This window comes from Drosophila virilis, chromosome 5 (genome assembly GCF_030788295.1).
Source record: "Drosophila virilis strain 15010-1051.87 chromosome 5, Dvir_AGI_RSII-ME, whole genome shotgun sequence".
Classification (NCBI taxonomy): Eukaryota; Metazoa; Arthropoda; class Insecta; order Diptera; family Drosophilidae; genus Drosophila; species Drosophila virilis.
The window spans coordinates 13,321,861-13,348,738 of NC_091547.1; the positions used below are offsets into that span (position 1 = coordinate 13,321,861).

A 26,878-nucleotide genomic window follows, 5' to 3' on the forward strand; every position below is an offset into this window, starting at 1 on the left:
TCTATTTATCAATAAGATCGCAGAAAGTGAAAACAAGCCATATTAGTTAACAATTTGTTATCAAGAACAAAAAAAAAAAAAAAGGAAAACTAATCTTTGGGCTAGGGAGGTTTAAGGTTAAAAAAGGCACCGAATGAAATGAATCTGTTTGTACTCTTTTTAAATAACATACATATTTATGATCTGTACATATACGTTGGCATATATACATACATATGTCTGTTTTAAACGTTATCTTTAAATAGAAGTATTATCGAAAAGTATATTTTCCTTGGTATTTCATGATGAAGCAGCGCAAAAAGTAGTTTCTATGTTTGCTCTCATTTAAAGGGTATATTCACTTTTTGCCAATATGTACATCTTTTGCAACACTTAATGGCACAATACCGTTATTTGGTAGGACAGCTTTCTTGCTTTGAGCTTAAGTGAAAACTTGATGAAATACATTTTTTGGCCAAACACGATTGAAGTTTGTACCGAAGTCGAGGACAACTGACGGTCGTTGGCTCAGATCAGGACAGTGATGAACAACTATTAAATACCCTGCATAGCCAATATTGTGTACGCATGCTAGTTTCTTTAAAAAATGTACAAGAATCAGAAGAATTCATTAGCTGTATGAAATATATGTACGTATATGCATATAAGCAAAACCTTAGAGAACGTTCGACTGTTCTCTAGAAAAAAAAAAGTGGAAAACTGATATGCTCTTAGTAATAGTTTGGTTAAAGGGTATGGTGAGTGATTCAGAAATTGTGATTCAAAACTTTCCGTAAATCTATGAGCATACAAATGTGAATATGTTTATAACTGAACTGTATCTTACGCATGTGTGTGTGTGTGCGTGTGCGTGTGTGTGTGTGTGTTTACTGATATAACAGTTGGGCATTGTGCGCACTCATTGAGAGGCAATGTTTATGCCACGTTATGAAATCCATAGAAAGGCGAGCCCCTGACAATTGGGGGCCCGTTTTGCAGGCACATAAGCGGAAAACAAACTAATAGCAAACCAAGCCACAATTATTATTTAGCTATAATAAAAACAATTGATTGTGTTGGGCTGGACTGGACTGGACTGGACTGTGTTGGGCTGGGTCGGGTTTGGCATCGGTAGCGGGCTCGGGATAACATTTGAGAAGGTTGAACTGAAGATCTGACACGCAAAATGCTCGCCAAGGCTGCGAAAATTTGCACGCGCCCTCAAAGTCAATTTAATAATATTCAATTGAAAATATGTGTAAATAAAAATCAATTGGCGCAAACCAAACGCATGCGAGCAAAGCAATTGGCTATTAACACGACTCCAGAGCAGAGCAGCAGCAGCAGCAGCAGCAGCAGCAGAGCAGCAGCCAAAACAAATCAATAAAAAATATACATATATCTGGCCGCTGGTGCCACTGAGTCGCGGCACGTCCACCAAGGCATGTGCCGATAGTGCGTCATAAAGCAGCGCAGCATCTAAAGCGTGGCAGTGGCACTTGCGGCGTCTAAGTCGCGCCGGCGCGTCGAGCAGCAGCAGCACCAGCAGCAGCAACAACAACAACTTCAACACCTTTGACTTTGCTCTCCCACATGTCATCTAATGTTGGCGTCATCATTCGCACACGCGAGCACACTCTCACACACTCACACACACACACACATAGATAGATACATGGGTTGGCGCCTCAATTCATTCATGCCTTCTTTTCGACCTTCGCACACTTCACTCTTTAAAATTCGTCAAAGTTTCCTTACTCACACACACACACACAGTCTCAGACGAGCGGGAGAGCCCATGGCGCTCTCTCACTCTCACCAGCCTGTTTACCGTTCAGTACGCTCGAACGAGTTTCTCTGAATTGGAATTGGTCGCCGCTATATAAATGTTGCGCATTCGAATCTCGTGCTTCAGTGCCACAATAGTGGATATCACATTTAGTAGTTTGTTGAAAAGGTAAAATAATCAGCGAAGCCAAGCGAACAAGAAATAGCGAAACTATGCAAAACTACACGTTCGTTAACAACAATAATTGAAATATTCAAAAAATTTAACTATTTTTTTTTTGTTTTCTCAAAAATATATTTCACTAAATAAAGACATTAAATTTATAAAACTATTGAATGCGTTGACTGTGAATTATTGTTATATGTTTATAGCTCAGTTTTTTCGCGCTACAAGTTCCGGTCGTAGCCTTATCGGAAATTTCTGTGTCGCGTCGCTTAACTTTTCTCAAATTTATGCAAACAAAACAAAAATTTCAAAACTACATTTGACAAAAACAAAAAGTCTCTGACTTGCGGTTGTCTAGTGCAAGAAATTTATGCGCCAATCGACAAGTTAATTTATGCGCATTTTTTCGCACTACGTCAAATCGCAACAAAAAATTAATGAGCACTCCAACTGGACGGGCAGTTGTCCCAAGTTATTTAACGCAATAGTTTTACGTAATTTGTGTGTTTGGCAGAATGGCAAGTGTTGTAAAACAACATGCGAGCGCAAGCCCCATCAAGGCTAAAACAGACTGAGAAAAAAGTAAAAGAAACAAAAAAAAAAAAAAAAAAAAAAAAAAACAAGAAATAAGAGATAAATTGCAAACGGTCGAAAAATATTTGAGAAGCCGCGACCGTGAAAAAATGTTTAAATTTAGAATTTGCTTTTATCGCAATACACAGAGACCTGAGCGCAAAACACTTTGTAGACAGATAGATAGATAGTTTAGATATGTATGCATGTATGCATGTATGCATGTATGTATGTATTGTAGTGTGTCAGCAATATTTGCGAATTTTGAAATATAATGAACGCGCAAAAGTGAAAAGCTCTGAGCTGTCTGGCCAGACTAACGTGGGCGATACAAATTGAACCAAATTAAAATATACATACGTATGCATGTAACATACATCAATTGTATCTCGTATAAGAAACCGCAATTCGCGGCACGACTTTGTTAATTAACAAAACACAACATTTAAAAAAGTATTTGGTTTAAAAATAAATGCCCAAAAAAACGCAAGTCGGAATTCGCAACGTTGCACACTTGACAAATGAGCAGTCACAGCAACAATTTGCACCTGTGTGTGGGCACATTTGTGTGTGTGTGTGTGTGGGAGAGCGTGTGATGTTGACAGCACGTGAGCGCATTGTAAGAGAGCGTTGCTATTAAAGAGAGAGAGAGAGAGAGCGCGCGCCATTCGAGCTGCGCTTAAGAGCATGTTGTTAAGCACGGCGCGCCGCTCAGCTTTCAAGTTTGCATGCGTGCGTGTGTGTGTGTGTGTGTGTGTGTGTGTGTGCGCCGTATAGTTGTTGTTGTTGCTTATTGTCATAGTGGTACATCATTCAGTTGGCCATTTAGCGATAGGCAACCCCAACAACAACTTATCTATGAATCATCAGATGCCCACTCGCACACACACACACGCAAACACGCGCCCAAATGCATTTATGAACGTTCAAGGCCAACAGCACAATTTTAGGCGCATTTGCGCGTATCTAATGTAAGCTGAATACGGCAATAGATTTTCACAGTTACAGATACACACACACACACACACACACACACAAGCATAGCCAGAAATGTAGAGCAATAGCCGAATAAGTTCTTTCTTATGTTATATCATTGCCGCCCTAATCACCACCCACCCAGCCAACAAGAGAGAGCATCGAATAAGTAAATGCCAGCAGCCTCAAAGGCGTCGACGCTGGCATCGACGCTGGCATCGCCGGTCGGACGCATAGGCACCGGTGTCGACGTCATGGCGCCCACGCGTCCCGTTAGCAATCGCATCACATGACGCAGGAGCAAAAGGCAAACAAACAAAAAAAAAAACAACAACTCATATTTATATTTCTCAACCAAATTTAGTCTCACGAAAAAATCATTAATTATTTCAGCTAATAAATAAATATATGTCTTCATATATAAAGCTGAATGTGGAAAATTTTGAAAACAAAAAATTTTGCCAACTGCAAAAAGATAAATTTAAAACATAAACAACATTTTCTCAAACTATTTGGCGAAAGTGAAAAAGGCGCCAACAGTGCGCAGCCGAAATATTGACACAAGTGCTTCAAAAAAAAAAAAAAAAAAAAAACAAGAAGAAAAAACAGAATTAGAAAAAAAAAAGAGAACGTGTCACACAATACAAGCTTGCGGCTTGGCTAATAAAAGAATTGAGCATTGAAAAACATTTTTTAGTTGTCAAAAAATATGACAAAACTAATTTTCACACAGTCGCGGCAAAACGGACACATGAGATATGGCAGCTATTTTTGTAGCTAACTGTACACAGTAGCAGCCAAATAATTAGTCACGCGTGCTATACGAAGAAAATCAATCACAATCACATATCTATATATCTCTATATATATATAAGTTTGGCAAATATTCATTTAAAAGTACAAGCTTTGCAAAGGTGGGCGTGGATCTTGATCAGACCACAATTATTAGGGGGCTCGTACTATAAAAGCAAGAAATACCCAAAGCTTGTCTGCCAGCAGGCATAAATCAACTGATTAGTTTCGTTTTCGACTATCGACAGAGTCTATAAATAATATATATATATATATATATATATACTATTTAAATGCAACTAGGTACTTGATAAGCGCCAGACACTTTATCAATTGGTCTAGTTACGAATAACTGCATAGTTTCTATACAAATTACTGTATTGTTATATATAAGTTTTATTAACGTTTTACGTAATTCTATTTGCAGCAAAGACAAAATCCAAGCACAAGCAACAAAGAGACCTTGTTCATAATTTACACACAAGTCTCTGTCTGATAATCGTTATAGAAAAAAAAAAAAGAAAAGAAAAAAAGTAAAAAGTAAGCTGCCCAAGGTAAAACCAACAGTTCAAGTTCAACACATAACGCTATTGATAAGATGAGTGGACGCGACAATCGAGGCGCCGGTGGCGGCGGCGGCGGAGGAGGAGGTGGTGGACACCACCATCAGCCGCTGAGCAGCGCCATGGGAAAACTTAAGGAAAAACTGACACGTGCCGGCGTAAGTAGCACATTATTTTCACATATATATTAGAAAGTTTTATATATATATATATATATATCTGACTGATCCATCAGCTTTACGTGTTCTTAGCATCGTTTGGCCACGAGTCAATGGACTCCTCTGATAGGGTCGAGCTGCAGCCTCAATTGAAATTTTGATAGTACAATTTAATTGAAATACAACTGATTGCAGAATTTTATTTGAAGCTGAGCGCGACGCACAGATACCCTAGCATTCATGAAGTTCTTATATTCATTCTATATAATTCTAATATAAGATCAGCTAGAGCTCGAAAATGTTGCTAGAGCGAGAGAGGGGGGTTAGTCTAGACAGGCAGGATGACCTGTGTCTCGGGTGGCTGAGATACATTTCACTAAGCTAAAAGTTCGATTAGTATATATCTAAGAGGCATAATACTTGGTTAAGATCTTGCGATATATAGAGACGATTTCAAGGCTTAACAGAAAGAAGAATAAGCATTAGATATTCTTTGGAATGAAGCTGAAAGTTAGAGTGAGCTTAAGTTAATAAGTTGGTAAGCCCCAAATGCGGGCTAAGTCGAGATTAAGGTAGATGAAACCAGAACTGGCAGGAGATAAGAGTTGCCTGGCAAGCTGTCATCCGGAGGCAACCTTTGGCTTCGATTTCAAGAGCAGTTGCCAGTTGAGGCGAGCAGCTATATAATCAAAAGTCGTGGCACGATTCACTAATTCGCAATTGTCTGCGCCGCATGGAAGCTTAAGAATTTCAATTTCAATTTCAATTTCAATTTCGAGTACTTGTTGGCAAATCGGACTAACGTTTAATGCACCTTTTGGCAGGAGGAGCTGGGCTATCATCGCGTGGAGAGCAATCTGTCCACATCCAACACAGGCACCAGCCTGGACACAATACTACCGGAGGATCCCTTTCCGTTTCCCCAGGCGGCACCACAGCGCCATCCGCAGCAGCAGTTTCCACATTTGCAGAGCCCACAGCAACAGAGACAACAACTGCAGCAGCAACAGTTGCAACAACAACAACTGCATCTGCAACAGCCGCAGCAACAGCTGCAGCAACAGCAACAGCCACAACAGCAGCTGCGCCTGCTGCACGACGTCGACGACGAGCCGCCGCTCTCGTTCCGGCCGCTACTCGAGGACGTGGACATTAACGAGCCGCCACAACAGATACACGTGCAACAGCAACAGCAACAGCTGCCGAGAACAGCGTTGCGGGCCAGCGGCAGCTTGGAGTTGACGCCGTTGCCGCCGCCGCCGACCTCGCTGGAGCCGCATCGGGATCGCCAGCAGCGGAGCATTGTGACGGGCGGGGAGGAGCTGCAGCGCAGCAAGCAGTCGCTGAAGGGTTCGCGCGTGTCGTTCGAAAAGCCGCGCGGGGAGCAGCTGCCAGCCAAGGCGGCGGAGAGCAGCGACGAGGATAGCTTCGAGGATAAGCGCATCGGTTTCCAGCAGCAGAAGGCGACCAGTGTTGATCACAAGGGCATTCTCAAGGATTTGAAGCATATACTGGCCAATGATAATCGGCGCCAGTTTCAGGCCAAGAAGCACGTGTCGCTGGACATTAAGGGCACGCGCTTTCTAAAGGATCTGCTCAAGGACTCCTCGTCGGAGGAGGAGTTTCACAAGACACGGCGTGAATTCCAGGGCCGCAAGCATCAGAGTCTCGATCCACGTGTCACCTTCAAGCTAGACAAAGTATTACAGGGCTCGAGCACCGACAGCGACGAGGAGGGCGACGACGCCGAGCACAAGCGGCTCATCCATCGGCCCAAGGACATTACCAAGCCAGTCATTATTGACCTCAAGGACTTGGAAAGCGAAAGCGATGAGGACTTTCTCACCTCGCGTCAAAACTTCCAACAGCAGCGCTCGATTAGCACAGATTCACGCAAGAGGTGAGTGATTCCCAATTCCCCCTTTCACCATTCCCGTTGCCACATTCCACCAAGCCTCGATCTAGTTGATGACGCAACAATTCCAATTGATTCAGCTCTGATACGCAGTTTCTATTTTTATTTGCAGCCGTCGACTGTACGAAATGGACGAGATGGGCAACAAGCGGGGCGACAACATCCGGCATGCGGTGCCCTTTGTGCGCCAGATAACCGAGGATGGCAAGCCCAAGCTGGAGGTCTACAGGCCCACAACGAATCCCATCTATATATGGACACAGGTAGGTCAAACGAATGACGACAGCCCACTCATGTGATCGCGATTGCTTATTGAGATTTATAATGGGTTTGCGGCGACAGTCTCTTAATTACGACGTTTACACGAGGACAATCGCAATATGCATTTGCCCGGCTAGGGCAATTCGTAATAAACCAAGCGCAGAAGAAGATCCTAATCAAAAAAGGACAAAAGTGGTTTGTCATAGAACATAATTTCGCCCCAGACTCTGATATAGGTCTTTCTGAAGAGTCCGAGCTCCGCGAAGAGAGTATGATAAAGTTGTAGAATCGCGACTCGAAGAAGACTTTCAACTTCTCTCAGAGTTTCTATAGAGAACTCTTTTAACTTCTCTCAGAGTTTCTATAGAGAACACTTTAAACTTCTCTCAAATTTTCAATAGAGAACACTTTAAACTTCGCTCAAATTTTCAATAGAGAACTCTTTCAACTTCTCTCAAATTTTCAATAGAGAACTCTTTCAACTTCTCTCAAATTTTCAATAGAAAACACTTTAATCTTCTCTCAGAGTTTCAATAGAGAACACTTTAAACTTCTTTCAGAGTTTCAATAGAGAACTCTTTTAACTTGTCTCAAATTTTCGATAGACTCTAAACTTCTCTCAGACTTTCGATAGAGAAGATAGACCAAAAAGTCCATGGGGGAAATATAATATTCGATTGGAAGCAGAAATTGATGCTCGAATTCGTGATACCTTGTCCCGTATGGACAATAAAAATATGAAAATATTATGATTAGCTGCGATTAACAACAAGGCATAAACATTGTCGTAGACGCTGTAGCTGATGCTTAGCCGGACCGGACCATTGTTGGCTCGTTAAGCGCTGAGACTGCTAAACTGGCGCCTATAAATGAGTACTCGAGTGTGTGAGTACTCGAGTAGACGAACGAATGTGAGTGTGGGGAATGGCCTTATGAATGGCATTAATATTGCCATAAAGCAGTCAGGCTCGCATTCATTCTTTGCGCAATTTAGAGCGTAGTTTGTGGGTCGCCATTGGAAAGCGCGTGGCGGGCTATTTTCGCACGCCCAGATTGGCCTGCCCCCTCTCCCCCCCCCCCCCCCCCCCCCCGTCCCGTTTTGCGGCTGTCTTTAATTGAAATTGAAACTGAAATAACGCAGTTAGTTAAGTTATGCGAGACTAAAAATACAAGCACACACGATGGATCGACCCGTCAGCTGCCCCCTGATTGACCTAACCCGACTGGCTGCAGCTGCTGCTGCTGCTGCTGCTGATGGCCAAATGTGAGTACAGCTTAGTTGCACTTTGCATATTAGCAGCAGCGGCTCGTTGTTCGGTGCCAAGGAACCGCCTTAAACCGCCTTTCGGCTATCGGTTGTCGATTGTCGGCTGCGTCTTGAACCTAATCTTGGAAGCTGTAATCGGGCGGCACACGTAAACAGCGTGATAAGCTTATGTCAACAGCTGTGCCAAGCTGAGCTGAGCTGAGCTGAACTGAGCTGATCAAAAGTGTGGGCCTGTTGGGCGGGAAGGCCCTGATTAAATGGCTATTGATAAGCGATCCATCAGCTAATATAAATACGTATATATATATCAATACATAGTCTATCGACATGCGTTATAATTCCGTGCAAACTGATGTACGTACGTGACCGCGCAAATCGTACTCAAAATCTAACGGCCTAGCCGCATTCGAGTCGCCAAATGACAGGTTTCAGTTTCAGTTTAGTTTCGTCCGGCAAAGCGCAACAAATGCGTTACTAGCTAAGTCCAAGTCCAAGTCCAGAACGCAAGGCTTCAACTCAAAGTGAAAGGCGGCAGCACGAGGCAAGGTTGCCCCACAGCCCCAGACACGAGTCTAACAAAACGCACAACAGTTTGATTGTAGCTGCATAGCTTAATCCAATCCCATTATGAAGATCCTTATGCGCGCGGACACCCATGTGTCCTTCTCGGTGCCGATTGACGAGCCCAAGGCAAAGTGCACCTACTCTCAGGTAGATCCAGAACCCGTCACGAACCAGCTCCATCCAATCCAAATCAAGCAGTTTGCTAATGCATCATCTATACGTTTCCATTCAATTGCAGGTGCTCGCTGCGCTCAGCGTCTCACTGGGCTCCCTGGTCGTGGGCTTCGCCAGCGCCTACACCTCGCCCGCCCTGGTCTCCATGACCAACACGAATCTGACGTCCTTTGTGGTCACGCCCCAAGCGGTAAGTCAAACCCCATTTAAGCTAAGATCAATGAGAACAGAGCACGACAAGACAATCAGAGTCTTAGCCAGCTCCTAATTGACTTGCAGCAGTGTCTAGTTGGAAAAGATTCCTAACTACTAAACACACGTATTTCCGGATAGAATACATTCCGTACATTCCTTGAAATTCCTATTACAAGGCAATTTCAATATTTTTCTAGTCGTAGTCCAAGGAATTGCAATTCCTTTTGCAAATGCGAATCCAAGGAGTTCGCATTCCTTTCACAAATCGAATTCAACTCAATTCTCGCTAGACTCTAGAATCCTTTAGTTATCTTGCAATTCAAATAAATTCTAAAATTTGAATTTCTCTTCCATTTTGCAGGCATCCTGGGTAGGTGGCATCATGCCACTGGCTGGTCTGGCTGGCGGCATAGCCGGCGGTCCGTTCATCGAGTATCTGGGCAGGCGCAACACGATCCTGGCGACGGCTGTGCCATTTATTGTCTCCTGGCTATTGATTGCCTGCGCCGTAAACGTGATCATGGTGCTGTGCGGCCGTTTCTTGGCCGGCTTTTGTGTGGGCATCGCGTCGCTGTCGCTGCCCGTTTACCTGGGCGAGACGGTGCAGCCGGAGGTGCGCGGCACGCTGGGCCTGCTGCCGACGGCATTTGGTAACATTGGCATATTGTTGTGCTTTGTGGCCGGCACGTATATGGACTGGTCGATGCTGGCCTTTCTGGGTGCGTCGCTGCCCGTGCCGTTCCTCATCCTGATGTTCCTCATACCGGAGACGCCGCGCTGGTATGTCAGCCGTGGACGCGAGGAGCGCGCACGCAAGGCCCTCGTCTGGCTGCGTGGCAAGGAGGCCGATGTCGAGCCGGAGCTGAAGGGTCTGATGCGCTCGCAGGCGGATGCCGACCGACAGGCGACTCAAAACAAAATGCTGGAGCTGCTGAAGCGCAGCAATCTGAAGCCGCTGTCCATTTCTCTGGGTCTGATGTTCTTCCAACAGTTGAGCGGCATCAACGCGGTCATTTTCTACACGGTGCAAATCTTCCAGGACGCCGGCTCCACCATTGACGGCAATGTCTGCACGATCATTGTGGGCGTTGTCAATTTTGCGGCCACATTCATCGCCACGATCCTCATCGATCGCGCTGGACGCAAGGTAAGCTTCCCGAATGCAGTCTTTTTCATTTACCGGCTCTACAATAGATTATGCCATCCGTATCGTCTAGGTTCTGCTCTATGTGTCCAACGTGATGATGGTCTTGACGCTGTTCGTGCTGGGCGGTTTCTTCTATTGCAAGTCCAGTGGCATGGACACCTCCAATGTGGGCTGGTTGCCGCTGAGTTGCTTTGTCATCTACATTCTGGGCTTCTCGCTGGGCTTCGGGCCCATTCCCTGGCTGATGATGGGCGAGATTCTGCCCGCCAAGATACGCGGCTCTGCCGCCTCCGTGGCCACCGCCTTCAACTGGTCCTGCACGTTTGTGGTGACCAAGTCGTTCCAGGACATGATAGGTGAGTCACATACATGTTTGCATATTTTCCAACAGACACATGCCTAATCCCTCGATATATGTTCTCGTATTCAGATTTCATGGGCGCGCATGGTGCCTTTTGGATGTTCGGCGCCATTTGCTTTATCGGCCTGTTCTTTGTGATATTCTATGTGCCCGAGACGCAGGGCAAGACGCTGGAGGACATCGAGCGAAAGATGATGGGACGCGTTCGCCGCATGTCCTCCGTGGCGAACATTAAGCCCTTATCCTTCAACATGTAATTCTGTGAATGTTGGCCAAAACACACACACACACACACACACACACACACACACGAGCACGCATACAAATGGATCTTGAAGCGATCAAACCAAATATTAGTCTAGTGCCTTAGTGCTTAAGTTGTACAACTATGAAGAAATCGATGTCAATATCGATATCGATATCGATAAACCGTATCGATAACGATTATTGTAGCTATCACTGTATCACATGTGTTATGAGAGAGCGTGCCTTTTTTTTTTAGCAAAAGATTTTCCTTTATTTCTACACAATTATTGTTATTATTATGATTATTATTATTATTTATATTGCTAAGTCGCGTAGTTTTATGATTCGTGTAAATTATGAGTTTAGCACTAATTTTGTTGCCTAGATGATGATGATCAGCATTATTATCATCATCATCATGAAGTAATCTCTGTAGAAAAATGACATAACTATTTAGTTAAGAATGCAAGTGCCAAATGCAAAACTATCCAGAACTATCCCGCTCCCCCACCTCAAAGGAGTTCAATCCAATTGGCTATTCGAATATAGAAAGCTTGTAAAAAGAATATATGAATCTTTTTTTAGTAGTATAAATAACTCTCGCAGCAACTGCGTCTATGTAAATTATTATGTATGTAAAATAACTTTATGAATATATATATATATATATACAAATATATATATACAAAAAATGAAATACACGTTCTTTCAATTAGATCGGAGCGGACCCTCAACAAATAATTTAACAACAATTTTGAATGCAATATGAAACACACATATTTGCATGCGACCTTCGAAATGCAATTTACAGTTGCACAATGTCGTTGCAAATACGTGAGCATTATATTTTATTTTATATATATAGAGAGAGACATATATATCGCAGCCCAGCCCATTCTAGAGTGCACCAAATATGCACCTACACACATGCGAGCACATATGGCACACATGGCAGCTGCACATGCGGTGCATGCGAAAATATCAGCCACGATTACAATTGATTATTTTCCATATTTATAGAATATTCGACGTATACAAAGTCAGAGATAGTCGTGCACAGTTCGGATCTGGCGGGCAAAGCCACGAAATCTGAAAATGGCGTTGCATTTATTGGATGAATGCACCTGATAATAATGTGCTCGGAAAATATTTAAATAATCGCAGTGAAAAAGTCAATTTATTTCGCTTCTAATCGAAAATAAATTGTATAAGCGAATGTTTTAAAACAAAAAAAAAAAAAACCCTGCGGGAGGCATTCCCTGCCCAGAGGCATATTATAAGCAATAATAAATTAAAGATTCGACTCTGTTTCACAAAATGTGTTTTCTTATTTTGTTTTAATAAATGCAAGCCAAAAGCAATCTTTACAAACATTTGACTGAAGACAATCTATATAGAAAAGTATGTCAAACTCAAGCGGATCGAAAATCTTTCTCAAGAAATCTTTCTCCTGAAACTCAGTTAAACAGCCACGCCGAAACTTAAATACCCTCATTTACACAGATAAGTAGAAAAGTGAAGCACATTAATTGCGAATTTTGATAAAGATATCTCGAAAGAAGAAATAAAACAAAAGTAACCCAGACATAAGATAAATTTACGAGCTAAAATAATACGATTTAGTAGCTTTCGATTTTGATGTTGATTAGATTATGGTAATGTATTAAGAGCCTGGTTAACTTGGTAAATACCAAGGCTTAGATATTTTACAATTAAATGGAAATGAATTTGTATAGAAAAAAACAGATGAACTTATGATATAGGTAATTTTTGTTTGGGGTCGGAGGAGGCTATAGAAATAAGATGTTCAAATGCTGGTCTTGTAAAATACATTAAAGCATCTATAAAAATATATCCCTACTAATAGAATAATATATCAACAGCCGTTCCAACTAAGTTCTAATATTGTTTATGCGCCGTTGCCTTTTTCTAATGTTTTCTCAATGTTGAAAGTGTATAATATAATAATAGCAAATTTTCAATAAGAAAATACGATTTTCTTTAGATAAACATCAAATGAAATTGGCAAATATCAGAAACTGTAAATCAGTTTGTCATTTTCCAAGAAAACTCAGTTATTAGGGACTCAAAATCGTCATGCGACTATAATGACATCCAGTTTATATAGAAGCTAGAAAACTAATCTAATGGATGTCTGTAAGGATATTAAATCTTCTATACCTTTCCATGCCTAATCCATTTTAGCTTAAGAATTTCAAGAAACGAAAAACCGCAGACGAACAATTGGAATTGGCTTGGAAAGTGATTAACATGGATCTAGTTGAAAACTTGATTAGGTCGATTCCAAGTTAGGGACGTGATATTATGATTTTCGCCCAAGGCAATACAATATCCATAGAAAAGTCAGGGATATGCTTGTTCCTCTGACGAGTTCGTTTACCCAGCAGAATATTATTTTTTATATATAACAAACATAACTGGATATGCAGATATCAAGCTGTTGTTGGGTTTCTTTTGTAGAGGATGGATATCTCAATATTGTCGAGTTGGCTAACGTTTGCGTCTAGAGCACAAAGCTGCAAGCCAGATGCGGGTGGGAATATAAGCTGCTGATCAATCTTGAATCTGTGTATTATGCATTTGTTGTTAGAAGCCCCGTTAGATTTGATTGTCAATGCAAATTGCAGGGAACCAAATGCGGTTGCATTGTTTTTTGGCTGTCGTGAAGTTGTTGTTGTTTGTCGTACAAATGCAGCAGATATTTATAAATATTACATGAATGATCTTGTGCAGCAACTCACCCATGACTTGGACGCGGCAAATGGCGCAGATGTCGCACTCGACGTCCCAGCTCCACATGGCAACGGCGTTCCATTTTTTCAGCGTGAACATTTTCTCCGGCTTGTTGTCGTCCGTTGGCCTGTTGTCCACGGAGTTTTCGGCATCATCGGCCATGTTTTGTGCACAATTTTAATTAAATATTGTTTAAGTTGTTTTAAGTGAGAAATGTGAATGCCGATCTGCTTCTTCTGCCTCTGCAAGCAACAGCTGACTGGTGACTGGCCAAGCGACCGCAAGTTCCACACCATCCACAGGGCAGCACACCCTGTGCTATGTGGAACCCAACTGTTTGCCACAGGGTGTTTATCTACTGGGCGCGCACTTCAAATTGTTGCTGTTCGTTTTAGTTTCAACCAGACAACAACACATTACAAATGTATTTTAATTGCAATTTCGATGGCTCGCACTCACGGCGCAGCCTTTCGAAATACAATAATAATCACAATATCTTTACAAGTTACCACTTGGCCAAAACGAGGCCGCGTCTCGCGTCTCTTGAGCTTGCTGCGGCTTGTGTGTGTGTGGGTTTCGGCAGGTGCCACGCTGCCTCGTCTCCAGTTGGTTGCGCTTCGATTGCCAATAATAAAAATGAAGCAGCAACACGTCAAACTGTTGCCAACACTTGCAACTCAAAATAAACAAGCGTACAGACTGGTCGGTACGGAAATTTTTGAAACACTTTATGACGCGGCAGTTAAAGAAAAAAAAAAAATTGCGAAAATTTGCGATTGCCAAGCGGCGATTGCTCGTTTGGTAAATTTGAACGTTAGCGAGTGTTGGCCGCTTCCTGCAATTAGTTTTGTGATGCAATCGCAAATCGCGCCTCCGTCCGACTCGCTTGCATAAGCAACTGGCCAAGAATACACAGAGCGAAATTGCAGATACAGCGACAACAACAACAACAACGCTTAACTGGTTTTCTTAAGTTTTCATTTCAATTTGGTCGACTGCACGATCTGTGGGCTGCTTTTCACTTTCACTGAAATGGCAATCCCCCCGTTCCGCCCAGCGCTCCGTTCCGTTCCGCTCAATTAATGCTTTTCGCTTGTTGTTTTCAGTGTTTCTTTAGCTTATAATTTAAATAAAAAAACTCATACTCGTACGGTTAACACAATGATACAAGTAAAAGTATAACACATTTGGCTTAAAACTTATGCGAGTTCCGCAAAGTGGAGTCTTTTTTGTTTTTTTTTTGTTTTTGTTTGCGGAATTCGCCAGATCTCATTGCCAAGCAGCCAGTTAGTTTGTCCTCTCACTGCTGCTTGTTGGTCTTCTCGAACTTCTCCTCCTTCTGCTCTGACTCCTCTCCTCCTTGTGTTTATCACCCGTTCAACGTCCAGCTCAACGTTGCTGCGTGGTTGCGACAAAGACTCTCTGCCCATGTCCTTGTGCTCTCTCACATATATCCTTCTTCTCGTTGTTGTTGTTGTTGTTGTTGTTGTTCGTTTTTGATGTTCGTATACTCCTTGTGCTCGCGTTCTGTGCTGGCCAAACTGGGCCACACTGACGCCTCCTAATCCTTAGTAGTGACCGTGGTGGCTCTGATGGTAGTCGTGGTGTTCCTCATGGTGATGATCGTGATGCTTGAAGATTGGCACCTCGACGTGGTATTTCTCTGGTACGGGAATTTCCTTGTGAATGGGCACCTTAACCTCCGTGTAGACGGGAATTGGCTTCTCAATTGGCACCTTAACCTCATACGGTACGGGCTTCTCTACGGTGTACGGTACCTTCTTTTCGACGGTGTACGGCTGTGGAACTGGCACCTTAACATGCACTGGATATGGTTTCTCAACCTGTTCGAGAGACACAAAATCCACGGGTTTATATTTGCCAACTCGATAAGGAGTTTAGGTACTCTCTTACCTCAACCTTGTAGGGTTTGTCAACGGGTACTTTCACTTCGTAGGGCACCTTCTTTTCGACGACAACAGTGTACGGTTTCTCGACCTCGACGTCGTAGGGTTTCTCAACCTCGACGGGATAAGGCTTCTCGACCTCAACTTTAACCTCGTACGGCACCTTCTTGATGACTTCATAGGGCTTGGGCACTGGCACTTCCACTTTCACCTCATGTGGCACCTTCTTGATGACTTCGTAGGGCTGTGGCACCGGCACCTTCACCTCGTATGGGATCTTCTTGATAACTTCGTAGGGCTCTGGTACATGGACTTTCACTTCGTATGGCTTGTCGACGGGCACTTTCACCTCGTACGGGACTTTCTTTTCCACAATGTAGGGCTTGGGCACATGAACCGGCACCTTGACGTATTCCTTAACATGCACCGGATATTTCTTCTCGACATAATATGGCTGTGGCACATCTACTTTCACCTCGTAGGGGATCTGGGCCAGGCAGGCAGTTGCAAATCAATGAAATTGCTACGCGCCTCGAAGGCCAATCACTTACCTTCTTCTCAACCGTGTAGGGAACATGTTTGGTCACTGTGTAGGGCACCGGTACCTTCTTCTCAATGGTCACGGTCTTGATGTGCTCATGATGATGATGATGGCCATGATAGTCGCCCAGATGGAGGCCACGCTTCTCCACATTCTTGCCATCCTCGGCTGGGGCAGCGTCAGCGGCGGCCTTCTCATCGATGGCAGCACAATGGGCCATTGCCACGCACACGGCGAGACAAGGAAGTACGAACTGTAAAAGGACAACGTTCTTAGCAGCTATTCCTTGCCCAGATCCGCGCACACTGGACCATATCCGATCTTTACCATTCGCATTGTTGAGCTGTTGCTTTGACGTCTCACGAGGAAAACAATTACTCCACAATAAACTGTGTTATACCAATAACGAGATCCAAGCTGGTACTGATTCCCTCACTCGCTGCACTCGGCTTATATACACCAAGAAATTGGTCTATCGCAACGCAATTCACTAATCCCCGCGCGTCTACCCAAGCTCCCCGGGCTGCGACTGCGGCAACAACTTCGGCTGCGACTGCGCGCACATTCGCAACTCGGCGTTGTTGTTGTTTTTATTGTTGTTGTTGTTGTGGATTTGGCTTAGTAATGAAATGTTGGGGAACGGTGTTCGGTGTTATATGAACAACTCGTTTCTCATATATCGACGACGTTAGAGCAGGCATCCCGTTGGCAACTGCAGGAGCCATGCATGATGTATTGCAACCAGGTAATCGGGTCGTTATCCTATAACAATAGCTAGGAAATTGTTACAAAGACCCAAAAACAAACAAGCACACACACACACACACACACACACACACGCACGCATAGGTGTGTGTTTTTATGTGATTTTGCGTTTTGATGATTGTTTAACATGTAAACAAGACAGATATATCTCCGATTACCGGCTTTATATAATGCAAAAAAGCCAGACATTGACATCGCGTCTGATTTGGTTCCGTTTTGAGCCCGTTTAGATCTGCTACAGTCATGGACATATCAATATGCACACCTCGACAGCGAACAATGTTGCTGCGGATTATGTAAATCTTCGGCGATTGCATTTGTGCTATTGACTCGACGTCGTAAACAAAATGTGTGGTAAGTGGCAAAAACAATGAGAAGGTTAAACACAATGCGTTCGACATTTGATAGGCCGTTGCGCCCATGTATCATATTTGTGCATGATTCCATTTTGTTCGGCGTCTTTATAATCAATAACAATGTATCACGGTTTTGGGCGTTTGGTTTATTGGAGCTTAAACATGCTTAAAAGAAACTGCGTTGGCCTGGGGCTTCACAAAGTGGCCAGACCTGCAACAACTATTTTCGAACTGCATTTTCGAACCAGTTCTGGCTTGATCGTTCCTTTCGTGAACGCAATTTGCCAGATCTAAGTTCTTAGCTCGAAACATGATTGTGATATTTTCCAAGAGAACAATTAAATTTATTATAAACTATATTATATGTATCTAACTATATGCAACTAACGGAAGCGTAACGTTTAATATATGTACTTCCTTAGACAAGTAAGCAATTGGTTCAATGTGGTTCCGTTCATGTTAAGAATCGGTTTTTCGGTTCGGTTCGCAGCCAATTATTTGAGTGTGCCCAAAGCTGGGCTTTCGAGCTAACCATTTGGCTGTCACACTTCCAATTGGCTCGATGTGGCACGATCGTGATTACAGCCTGTAGGAGCTGCCAGCGTGACTGTGCATATGTATGTAAGTATGTATGTAAATCTGTTATGTTGTATGTGTATGTGTCTGTGCGGCTGCACTGTTTTTTGTTTTTGTGCAACAAGAGTCATTAAATTGAAAACGTATCCACTGTTGGCTATTTAAAAACCAACATGCAGTTGCTGCCGCTACTTAGTGTGCGCTTAAAACTAAAACAAAGCCGAAATTAAACACATACACACGGCACACACACACAAACACGCACACACACTTTGGCTGGCATGTGGCATTAGCAATGCATTAAACAACAATAAAACATAAAACATTTTTGTACCGAGCTGTACAAATTTTTCGAAACCCGCCACAGACGCGGAAGACAGTCGTCTTTGGAAAGATGTTGAACGAGGACGCCGAATGGCGGCGGTGCCGGGGGAGAGGAGTGAAGCGGCTTCATAGGCATTTACATGCTTATTCTATTTCGTCATCGAGCCGAGCGCCATATTTCGCGCACTAATTGCCCATTATTGCGTTTATAATTATGAATTGGAGCTACAATAATACAACAACTGCAATTCTTGGTGTCATTATTTCACAGTTTTAACTAGTTAAAGGCAATTAGCAAGCTGATTTTAGTTTTTACATACTGCAAAAAATCACTTTGGTCAATGACCTTCGTGTGATTTGTGGGCTATGTGAACGCCTCTCCCTTTGGAAAAGTCGCTATTGTTGTTGTTTTATTTTCGGAGTTGATCTTTGTTATAGAAGTGCCTTGACCCAGTAATTAGTTTTCCTATTTGTAGTAACAAATCAGGCATTTCTGCTTGTTGACTGGGCAAAGAGATTGCTCGGCCCTTTGATTTTTTCAACTTCGTTTTTCCCCTTCATTTTCATTTTTTTCTTTTCATTCACTCTGTTAATCTGTCATAAACAACATAAGCAGTAAGCTGCGTTTAAAGAGATTGTTCAACTTCTTCGTTTCAAGTCCTTGAAACGGTGTTTTAATACACAAAACTGGTCAAAATTTACATATGTACGTCTTTTTAAATTATGTTGAACATTTGTTCAAATTTACAATCGAAATTCGTCACACTAAAACGTGAATATTCCAGTTAATTTCTTGATTTCATTTAAATTGAATGCTCGCATGATTGGCTGCATAAAAGGGAAGTCAGTTTTTGCAATTGAACGGATTTTCACAAGTTTAAAAACCAAAAATCTAGAAGTAGTCCATTAATATTATTGTATAATTATATATAATTTAAATTAAAATTAGTTTATTTATGCTTAATATGCTAGCTTTGTTTGCATGATGAAAGCATTTGAAATAACCGCGCTACGAAGCAGATGCCAAGTGTGACCGCCTTTAAATATTGATTTGCTTGCCTTGTGCAGCACTGTTTGTACTGGGATTGTACAGCACTGCTGCTGTCATTTTATACGCAAGTCATTTTGGCATCAAAGTCATTCCGGCATTTGGAAATTGGATTGTTTGTCGCTTCATAGACAATTTTGAAGAACAGTGAGCCGTAATTTGCAATTCAATAGTAAATTAAACAGTTAAATAATATTCTATTAATTTCAGTTATATACAGTTATGTTCCTAACACGTTCTGAGTACGATCGTGGTGTAAACACCTTCTCTCCCGAGGGCCGCCTCTTCCAGGTGGAGTATGCCATTGAGGCCATCAAATTGGGCTCCACTGCCATCGGCATTTGCACAAACGACAGTAAGCATTGGACAGTAAAGTACCCACAATTGAATTTAATATACTAGTGATGATCATTTCGCAGGCGTTGTTTTGGCCGTGGAAAAGCGCATCACCTCGCCGATGATGGTGCCGAAGACAGTGGAAAAGATTGTTAAAGTGGACGAGCACATTGGCTGCGCCACCTCTGGCCTGATGGCCGATGCACGCACATTGATAGAGCGTGCACGTGTCGAGTGCCAGAACCATTGGTTCGTCTACAACGAGGCCATGACCGTCGAGTCGTGCGCCCAGGCTGTCGCCACGCTGGCCATACAGTTCGGCGATAGCGGCGACAGTGATGGCGCCTCCGCCATGAGTCGTCCCTTCGGTGTGGCCATACTCTTTGCCGGCATCGAGAATGGCAAGCCTCAGCTCTGGCACATGGATCCCTCCGGCACTTACATAAAACACTGCGCCAAGGCGATCGGCTCTGGCAGCGAGGGCGCACAACAGAACCTGCAGGAAAAATACACGCCAGAGATGTCCCTCAAAGATGCCATCGATTTATGCTTGAACACGCTCAAACATGTCATGGAGGAGAAGCTAAACGAGACCAATGTCGAACTGATGACCATGACAACGTCAAAGAAAGAGTTCACCATGCTGGGTGAGGATGAGGTTAAGAAACTAATCGAGGAACTGGTCTAAATGAATCACAGCTGCATTTTCTCTAAACACATGCAACATTTTGGTTATTTAAAACTATATGTGAATAAAGGGATTATAAATCGGAAGCAATGCTTCATTACAATTAGGGATTTGAAAATGTTCCTTTACAAAATAGGCTTGAAAGCGTATGCCTTCTTATTAAGCAAATAATGGAATAGTTGGAAATTGTTTTATCGTTAAAAACAAAACCAAGATCCATCGACAGTTTTGTCTTTATATACAGTTGACTTTATTTAATCGTATTGATTTATCTTGTGTATACTAACTAAAATATTTGGGGGTCCCTTAGGGTGTTACCCCTGGAGGCGGCCCCTACAATGCACGCCTTTTGATGTATGTATGTAAATTGATGCGTATATATATTTATTACTGTATGCTAGACATGAACTGTTGAGCAAATCAAACAGCTTCGATTAACTTGGTTAATCTCAATATAAAGGCAAATCATAAAGAATTTTCGTTAATATTCTTTTCTAGCGTATTTCTACAACATTTTTTCCCACATCGATGCACAGACTTGATATATGTTTTGCGCTGCCTCGCGTGTAATACAAAATCTTTCTAAGTGGAACCAAAAGGCGAATATGCATAAATCTAAATCTCTATATATATATATATATCAATCAGGATAATGGGGTGAGTACCAAGGGAATATGTATGTGAACCGGCAACTCGCTCCGAAAAGGACAAATGCCAAAAGAACAAAATTGTATATACTTATTAATACGAGTATGTATAGATATATATATATATATGCGTGTAAATATATATATATATGTATATATATAGAGCATTCACAATAGTTTACATCACACCTAGGTTGGATGCTCGCCGCCACTGGGACTGTTGGTGTTGGTGTTGGTGTTGCTGCTGCTGTTGTTGCGCAGCATGAGCCGGGAGAGGCTCGTGTTGGGCTCGCTGAGCGAGTATATTTCCGGCTCAAAGACCGGCGGGCACTCCATGTTCGGATAGTCCGGTGTGGCGGCTTTTGAATCTAAAGAATTGGTGTTGGATACTTTTGGTGTTGCTGGCTCCTGAACAGCATCTTCCCTTACAGCAACTGCCGCCGCTGCTGCTGCTGCTGCTGCTGCTGTTGGTGGTGGCGGAGCCGGTGGCAAGGGTGGCAGCAGCGATTCGGACGCGCACAGGTTGGTGTTAGATGCGGCGGCAGCGCCACGATAGCTACGCTGGCTGTGCTGCGTGGGAAATATGACCTGCGAGAATATCTCCTGATCACAATCCGCATCCAGATCGGCGCTGCTGGGCGTCTGCTGATGCAGCTGCTGCTGCTGCTGGTGCTGCTGATGGTGGTGCCCGAAGAGCGTGCGATGCAGCATCGGCGAGCCAAGAAAACGATTCTCCTTGGAGGGACGCGTAGGCGTCGCACTCGAACCCGACGTCGATGATATAGATAGCTTGGTGAAGATTGGTATCGGCGCCGAGTTCTTGCGATGCGCATCATACTTCGTGCCCGCCACCTTGTCACGCAGATCCTGATTGTACGTCTGGCTCTTCTTGATGTTGCTGCTGCCGCTGCCCATGTTGCTGCCGCCGCCGCTAATGCTGCTGCCGTCGAGCGCATGATTGGACTTTGACTTTTTGTTCAGCGGCAAGGTCATTGTCATCGGCGTAAATGGGAAGCGCCTGTCGCTGCTGCCGCTGCTGGATTTGTTCTTGCTCTTCTTGCTGCTGTTGCTCGACACGGAGCCGACATCTGCATCATTGTGATGCTTCTTGTTGCTCTTGTGCAGGAAACTAGACAGCGGCTGCGATCGCAGAAAGTATTTCGAGCGTGAGCTCTGCGGCTGTTTCTCCTGCTGCAGTTTCTCCTGTTGCTGCTGTAGCAGCAGCTGCTTCTCGTGCTCGTTGTAACTGGTTTGCCTGGAGACGCTGGCGCTGCTGCTGCTGTTGTTGTTGTGGTTGCTTGTGCTGTTGCTGCTGCTGGTGGCCGGCTCATCGCCAAAGATGAGCTCGTAGCCAAAGTCACGCAGTTTCTGGCCCTCCTTGGTGCGTGTTCGCTTTATGCTCTCGTCGCTGGGCTTGAAGCTAAACTCATAGTCGGGCGTCTTGGGCAGACTCAGACTTTGAATCTTTGCCGGCTTCTCGCCATTGCCATTGCCCACTGGCTTGGCGGCAGCCGCCGGCGCAACTGCCACGCCCGACGCTGCAGTTTGCTGACTCGCATTGGAGTCGGTGCGCAGGTGCCGGTTGTGCTTCTCGATGCCAAGGTGGACTCGATTGTTGTACATCTCCTGCGACTCCTCCAGCTGCTTGCGCAGCATCAAATCCTTCAGCGTCATGTAGCCCTGTATGTTGTTCGTCTGATGGTGCGGCTCCAGTGTACCGTCCCCACCCCCCTTCTTGGTCATGAACGTTTTCGTGTGCGAGTGATGGTACTCAAAGACCTCCAAATTGGGATTCGAGGCGTGCAGATAATGATAGGGCACCTTCTTCAGGCTGGACTTGCTGCTGGGACTCTGGCTCTGGCTGGGACTCTGGCTCTGACTGGGACTGGGACTGTTGCTCTCCTCGAAGCTCTGCTGCTGCAACGAGCTGAGCGTGGGCGCCGGCGAATTCGGCGGGCCCAGACTTGCTGAGGCAACGCTCACCACCGAACTGCGGCTGGAGCTGCGCGATAGCTTGCGCGTTGACTGCTGCTCCTGCGTTCCGGAGCCACCTGGCTTGGGCGTTGGCGTCGGTGGTGCTGGTGCTGGCAGCAATGTTGTCGGTGGCTGTGCTGGATCGTGATAGCCGGGTGTGTTGGCGCCTATCTGGATGCCGCAGCTACCGCCGGGCACCTTGCGAAAGGTCTGAAAATTCGCCGTTGGCACGGGTATGTCGCTGGAGCTGCTCTTTGCCGCACTGCTCTTGAACGTGCCCATTGTGAATTTGCGCAACGAGTCAAAGTAGCCGCGGTCGTGCTTCAGGCTATTGTTGCTGCTCAGGCTGCTGGTGGGCGTCGCATTGCCAGATGCTGCCAGTGTGGCAATTACATCCTTGGAGGCCTGCGGCGAGGGCGTGCATAGATTTGTGCTGACCAGCGCATCATTCTCCTCCTCGCCGGAGCTCTCATTCTCGGAGTACAGATCCTTGCTGGTGCAAACCTCGCTGCTCACCGCTGGCAGCTTGAGCGAGGCGAGTCTGAGGAATTCCACCCACTGATTGAGCGCGTCCAGTGACTCCGCGGCAAAGTAGAAACTCTTGGCCGTGTGGTATACTTTGAAGGCATGCGGCTTGGAGTGCACCTCCTTGGCCAGCGAAACAGTGAAGCCGGGCAGAAAGATGACCAGGCTGGCGCTGGAGCTTTGCTTGCTGCGAAACCCGTACAAAATGGTGTCCAGCATCACAAAATAGATGCGCGCCCAGTAGGTGACGCCGCGCAGGTTCTTCGTGCGCCTGTAAAGATGACCCTGAATGTCACCGGTGCCCAACAGCTTGAGGTTCGTGTTGCGGCGCTTGGCCATCAGACTGTGCTTCTTCTTCAGCGTCAGCGTGCGCGTCTTTGTTGGCGTCAGCAGCTCGCTAATCTCCTGTTCCCCCGTTGCTGCTGCTGTTGTTATTGTGGCTGTTGTTGCTGCAACCGGCTGCATGCTCGCTGGCTTGGGGGGTGGCGGTGGCACAACCGGGGGTGTGAGCTCTCGTTGCTTGCGCGGACGCGGCGGCGGCGCTGGCGGTGTCACTAGAAGAAACTCTTTGCGCGGCTCAATGGCTGGCGGCGGTGTATCCGACTCCTCCTCACCGGAATTATCATAGGCCGGCGTGCTGTGACTCTTGTCCAGGCGGCCGCGTCGGTTCTGCTGCTGTTGTTGCTGTTGGATGAGCGGCGCATTAATGGCCTCCGCCAGCGGCGGCGTCTCACGCGTAGCCAGTTCCATGGCCTGAATAAGCTCGGCACTTGTTTCGCTGGCGCAGCTACGCAGCGTTTCCAACGCATCCTCGTCCCCTTCGTCAGCAAAGGGTATTGGCTCGAAGGTCTCCAGTATGGTGTTCTCCACATTGCACGTAAACTTCTCGTTCTTGACCACATAGTCCTCCACCTTCATGTTGGCGTCGAAGCGCACCACTTTGCTTACGCCGGGCTTGTAGCGGTCCAGCATCTGCAGCTGCTGTTGGGATTGCAGGCCCGCCTCGGTCAGCTGCTTGAGCTTGCGCGCCTCGTTGAACAGCCGCTTGGCTGTGTCTGCGCTGTCGCTGGCCGCCAGGCCAATGCAGGTGGTTGGCCTGGGCGCAATCTCGAGGCCATAGCCAAAGGATATGGACTTGTCGCGAATGCTGGGCGAGCCAGGATCACAGATGGTGGCTCCACCGACACCGCTGCCGCCAGGCTTACGCTCGTGCCAAGAGGGTATCACCAGATGCGGATGCTTAAGGCTGAGAAACTCATCGCCGCAAATTGTGTTCCGTCGCTGAAGCAGAGCTCGCGGCTTGGGATAGTACAAACGCATTTCGCGACTGGCGGACTTTGTGTCCGTGGGAGTGGGTATATCACTGCAACTGGAATCCGAGTCTGAGGCTGCATGCGCCTGCACCTGCTCACCCTCCTGCTCACGCACCAGCTCCTTAACCTTTACGCCTTTTCCGTCGTCGCTTCTCTGCGTTTTAGGCGCCGTATCTAGCGTTAGGAATGCGGCACGCGGACTCGGGCTGGGCAAGTTGTCCGCCCAGCGACTGGCCATGTTTCGCTTCTTGCTAGGCAGCCGATATGGCTGCATGTAAATCTGGCCATACATCTTGGTGTGCTTGGGCCGTTTCTTGACAGTGAGCACCACATCGGGCAGCGCCTCGCACAGATGGTGCAACACAGTCTTATGCTGCCAGCCGACGACAGTCTGGTAGTTAATCTGGACGATTTCATCGCCATCCTCGATCTTGCCCGAGTTGTGGGCGGGTGAGTTGTACTTGATGTCCGTGACGCGGTGAATTCCATTGTAGCTGGACTCAATATTGAAACCAAGATCCGATTCGCGCTTCTTCAAAGTCACAAGATTCAGCGACGCCGGCTGCAACACCATCGGATCCGATATGTCCTGTATAATGAAATTCGCCAGACGCTCCAGCCGCTCCGCCGTCGCCTTGATCTGAGCAACTGGCCGCTCCGCAAAACGATCTCTATGCGCTATCGTCGCCAATTCCAGGCCGCAGCGCAGCACATTTCCGCAATACTCCCGGTACATGTCCTGGTTGCGAAACGGCGAACGCTCCAAATTCCCAATCAGCGGCTTCAGCGTCGCAATGGTGCGCGTAATGTCGTGCAGCGTCCGAGTGTCAATCTTTGTGCTGTCCGCGTGGTTCTTGGCCAGCTCCCGATGCAAGTTCCGTGCCGCGGTGCCCACATGCAGCGCCATAAACTGCAGGTTATCATTCTTCAGGTGATAGTGCTAAAATGGATAAGGGCAATGGATGAACGCAATCCAAGGCTGAACCACTGCACAATGGATTAAATCTTGATCCAGCGGCAAATTGAATTTTCTTTAGCTAAGAAACATACTGTATAGAATTAAATCTATTTTTTCGCTTATGCTTTTGTCCACGATTAAATGGAAAATACGAATTAATTGCCGCTAGAATTTTATTTTATGCCATTGGGGATGCACTTACAAAGTTGCGCAGGTTTTCGACAGCCTCAAGGACAATTTCCTGACGGCCTATGGCCTTCATGCCCAAATTTTCCAACTCATATGGCCGTATATTGAGCAGGGCCCGTCCGCCGATTTCATGTTTCGAAAATTCGTACAAATAGCCTTTCATGGACTCGTCGAGACCTTTGCACAATTAAACAAATATGAGAAATTATTTCAAAGTTGGATGTGAAAGGAATGTTGCTGTTGTTGTTGTTGTTTTTGTTTTTGGTGTGTGACTGTTGCTGCTGCTGCACTTTTCCTTGACCTGTTAAGAGAGCCCATAGATTTACCTCGGATCCAGTCTGTAACTTGGTCGGGCGTCCATTCTGCTATATTTATATAGGCCATACTAATTGATAGAAGCACCAGCCAAGCACACAACTACTCCATATTAATTTCAGCACAACATAAACAATTGATTAAAATAAAAGTTTTTGTTCCAGAGCCAGGGCTGGCAATTCACGTAGATATCTGATATTGTTGCGTCCGCTAGCTGCACTAGAGATGGCCGATATTCGGTAACTGCTACCTATCGCCAGGCTGCCAAGTTACCGTATATATGAAATATTCAAACTGAATGCAAACTGAAAATTCACAGGGGGGCGCACAGGCTTACAAAGTCATAAATCGCTCATCTCTAGCATACATAGGCTGCACTTTAACGGTTGTGTTGTAAAACAGTGCACTGTAAAACTATGTCACTACAATGTATTGCCCAGCCGCCACAATAAACAGCTGGTCTGTGTAGTGTTGATAAATATTATTGTATTTGCATATTGTTCACTTTAGAAACAGCTGAGCAATAAAAAAATACCGA

At 45.1% G+C, this 26,878-nt stretch overlaps 5 protein-coding genes across 8 annotated transcripts in view; 2 read left to right on the top strand and 3 right to left on the bottom strand.

Annotated features, from left to right (window-relative positions):
* The window catches only part of Roc2 (Regulator of cullins 2), a 28,586-nt gene extending 14,440 nt beyond the window's left edge, over window positions 1-14,146 (bottom strand). The window contains exons 1-2 of one of the 2 annotated variants that reach the window (XM_015174437.3): window positions 13,887-14,146; window positions 11,497-13,802 (exon numbers count right to left, since the gene is read on the bottom strand). In XM_015174437.3, the coding sequence (XP_015029923.1) occupies window positions 13,744-13,802; window positions 13,887-14,040 (213 nt within the window). In that variant the 5' untranslated portion in view covers window positions 14,041-14,146 and the 3' untranslated portion in view covers window positions 11,497-13,743. Of the gene's footprint in view, window positions 1-11,496; window positions 13,803-13,886 lie in introns of those variants that run through there. The other variant, XM_002050085.4, reaches the window with a different exon arrangement.
* Tret1-1 (Trehalose transporter 1-1) lies at window positions 1,891-11,690 on the top strand. 2 transcript variants are annotated; one of them, XM_032435821.2, is made up of 8 exons: window positions 1,891-1,936; window positions 4,701-4,994; window positions 5,819-6,894; window positions 7,022-7,172; window positions 9,240-9,365; window positions 9,732-10,517; window positions 10,588-10,873; window positions 10,948-11,690. In XM_032435821.2, the coding sequence occupies exons 2-8, from the start codon at window positions 4,872-4,874 to the stop codon at window positions 11,133-11,135; spliced, it is 2,736 nt and encodes a 911-aa protein (XP_032291712.1). In that variant the 5' UTR covers window positions 1,891-1,936; window positions 4,701-4,871; the 3' UTR covers window positions 11,136-11,690. The 2 variants fall into 2 exon arrangements, with proteins under 2 accessions (XP_032291712.1, XP_015029277.1); XM_015173791.3 differs by lacking the exons at window positions 1,891-1,936; window positions 4,701-4,994; window positions 5,819-6,894; window positions 7,022-7,172 and adding an exon at window positions 8,868-9,148.
* Window positions 14,147-14,971: 825 nt separating the features above from the next.
* On the bottom strand, window positions 14,972-16,784 carry Vajk4. Its single transcript, XM_002050084.4, has 4 exons — window positions 16,654-16,784; window positions 16,337-16,579; window positions 15,793-16,272; window positions 14,972-15,722 (listed from the first exon to the last, which is right to left on the bottom strand). Exons 1-4 carry the CDS (start codon window positions 16,660-16,662, stop codon window positions 15,447-15,449), a joined length of 1,008 nt encoding a protein of 335 aa, XP_002050120.1. The 5' UTR covers window positions 16,663-16,784; the 3' UTR covers window positions 14,972-15,446.
* Window positions 16,785-19,384: 2,600 nt separating this feature from the next.
* Window positions 19,385-20,505, top strand: Prosalpha5 (proteasome alpha5 subunit). 2 transcript variants are annotated; one of them, XM_002050083.4, is made up of 3 exons: window positions 19,385-19,542; window positions 19,606-19,750; window positions 19,815-20,505. In XM_002050083.4, exons 2-3 carry the CDS (start codon window positions 19,618-19,620, stop codon window positions 20,417-20,419), a joined length of 738 nt encoding a protein of 245 aa, XP_002050119.1. In that variant the 5' UTR covers window positions 19,385-19,542; window positions 19,606-19,617; the 3' UTR covers window positions 20,420-20,505. The 2 variants fall into 2 exon arrangements, with proteins under 2 accessions (XP_002050119.1, XP_032291714.1); XM_032435823.2 differs by having other exon boundaries at window positions 19,411-19,549.
* Window positions 20,506-20,645: 140 nt separating this feature from the next.
* cnk (connector enhancer of ksr) lies at window positions 20,646-26,551 on the bottom strand. The gene is made up of 3 exons (XM_002050082.4): window positions 26,352-26,551; window positions 26,039-26,202; window positions 20,646-25,818 (listed from the first exon to the last, which is right to left on the bottom strand). The coding sequence occupies exons 1-3, from the start codon at window positions 26,407-26,409 to the stop codon at window positions 21,256-21,258; spliced, it is 4,785 nt and encodes a 1,594-aa protein (XP_002050118.1). The 5' UTR covers window positions 26,410-26,551; the 3' UTR covers window positions 20,646-21,255.
* Between the last annotated feature and the right edge of the window lie 327 nt (window positions 26,552-26,878).

Excerpts from the sequence above, each read along its gene's own strand:
- Prosalpha5 (XM_002050083.4), top strand. The coding sequence starts at position 19,618 with ATGTTCCTAACACGTTCTGAGTACGATCGTGGTGTAAACACCTTCTCT. Across the intron at positions 19,751-19,814 it reads CGGCATTTGCACAAACGACA|GCGTTGTTTTGGCCGTGGAA; the intron begins GTAAGCATTGGA and ends ATCATTTCGCAG.
- Vajk4 (XM_002050084.4), bottom strand. Across the intron at positions 16,273-16,336 it reads CCTACACGGTTGAGAAGAAG|ATCCCCTACGAGGTGAAAGT; the intron begins GTAAGTGATTGG and ends TGCCTGGCCCAG. Across the intron at positions 15,723-15,792 it reads ACAAACCCTACAAGGTTGAG|GTTGAGAAACCATATCCAGT; the intron begins GTAAGAGAGTAC and ends TCTCTCGAACAG.
- Tret1-1 (XM_032435821.2), top strand. The coding sequence starts at position 4,872 with ATGAGTGGACGCGACAATCGAGGCGCCGGTGGCGGCGGCGGCGGAGGA. Across the intron at positions 10,518-10,587 it reads TCGATCGCGCTGGACGCAAG|GTTCTGCTCTATGTGTCCAA; the intron begins GTAAGCTTCCCG and ends CGTATCGTCTAG. Across the intron at positions 10,874-10,947 it reads GTCGTTCCAGGACATGATAG|ATTTCATGGGCGCGCATGGT; the intron begins GTGAGTCACATA and ends TCTCGTATTCAG.
- cnk (XM_002050082.4), bottom strand. The coding sequence starts at position 26,409 with ATGGCCTATATAAATATAGCAGAATGGACGCCCGACCAAGTTACAGAC. Across the intron at positions 26,203-26,351 it reads AGTTACAGACTGGATCCGAG|GTCTCGACGAGTCCATGAAA; the intron begins GTAAATCTATGG and ends AATTGTGCAAAG. Across the intron at positions 25,819-26,038 it reads TCGAAAACCTGCGCAACTTT|CACTATCACCTGAAGAATGA; the intron begins GTAAGTGCATCC and ends TATCCATTTTAG.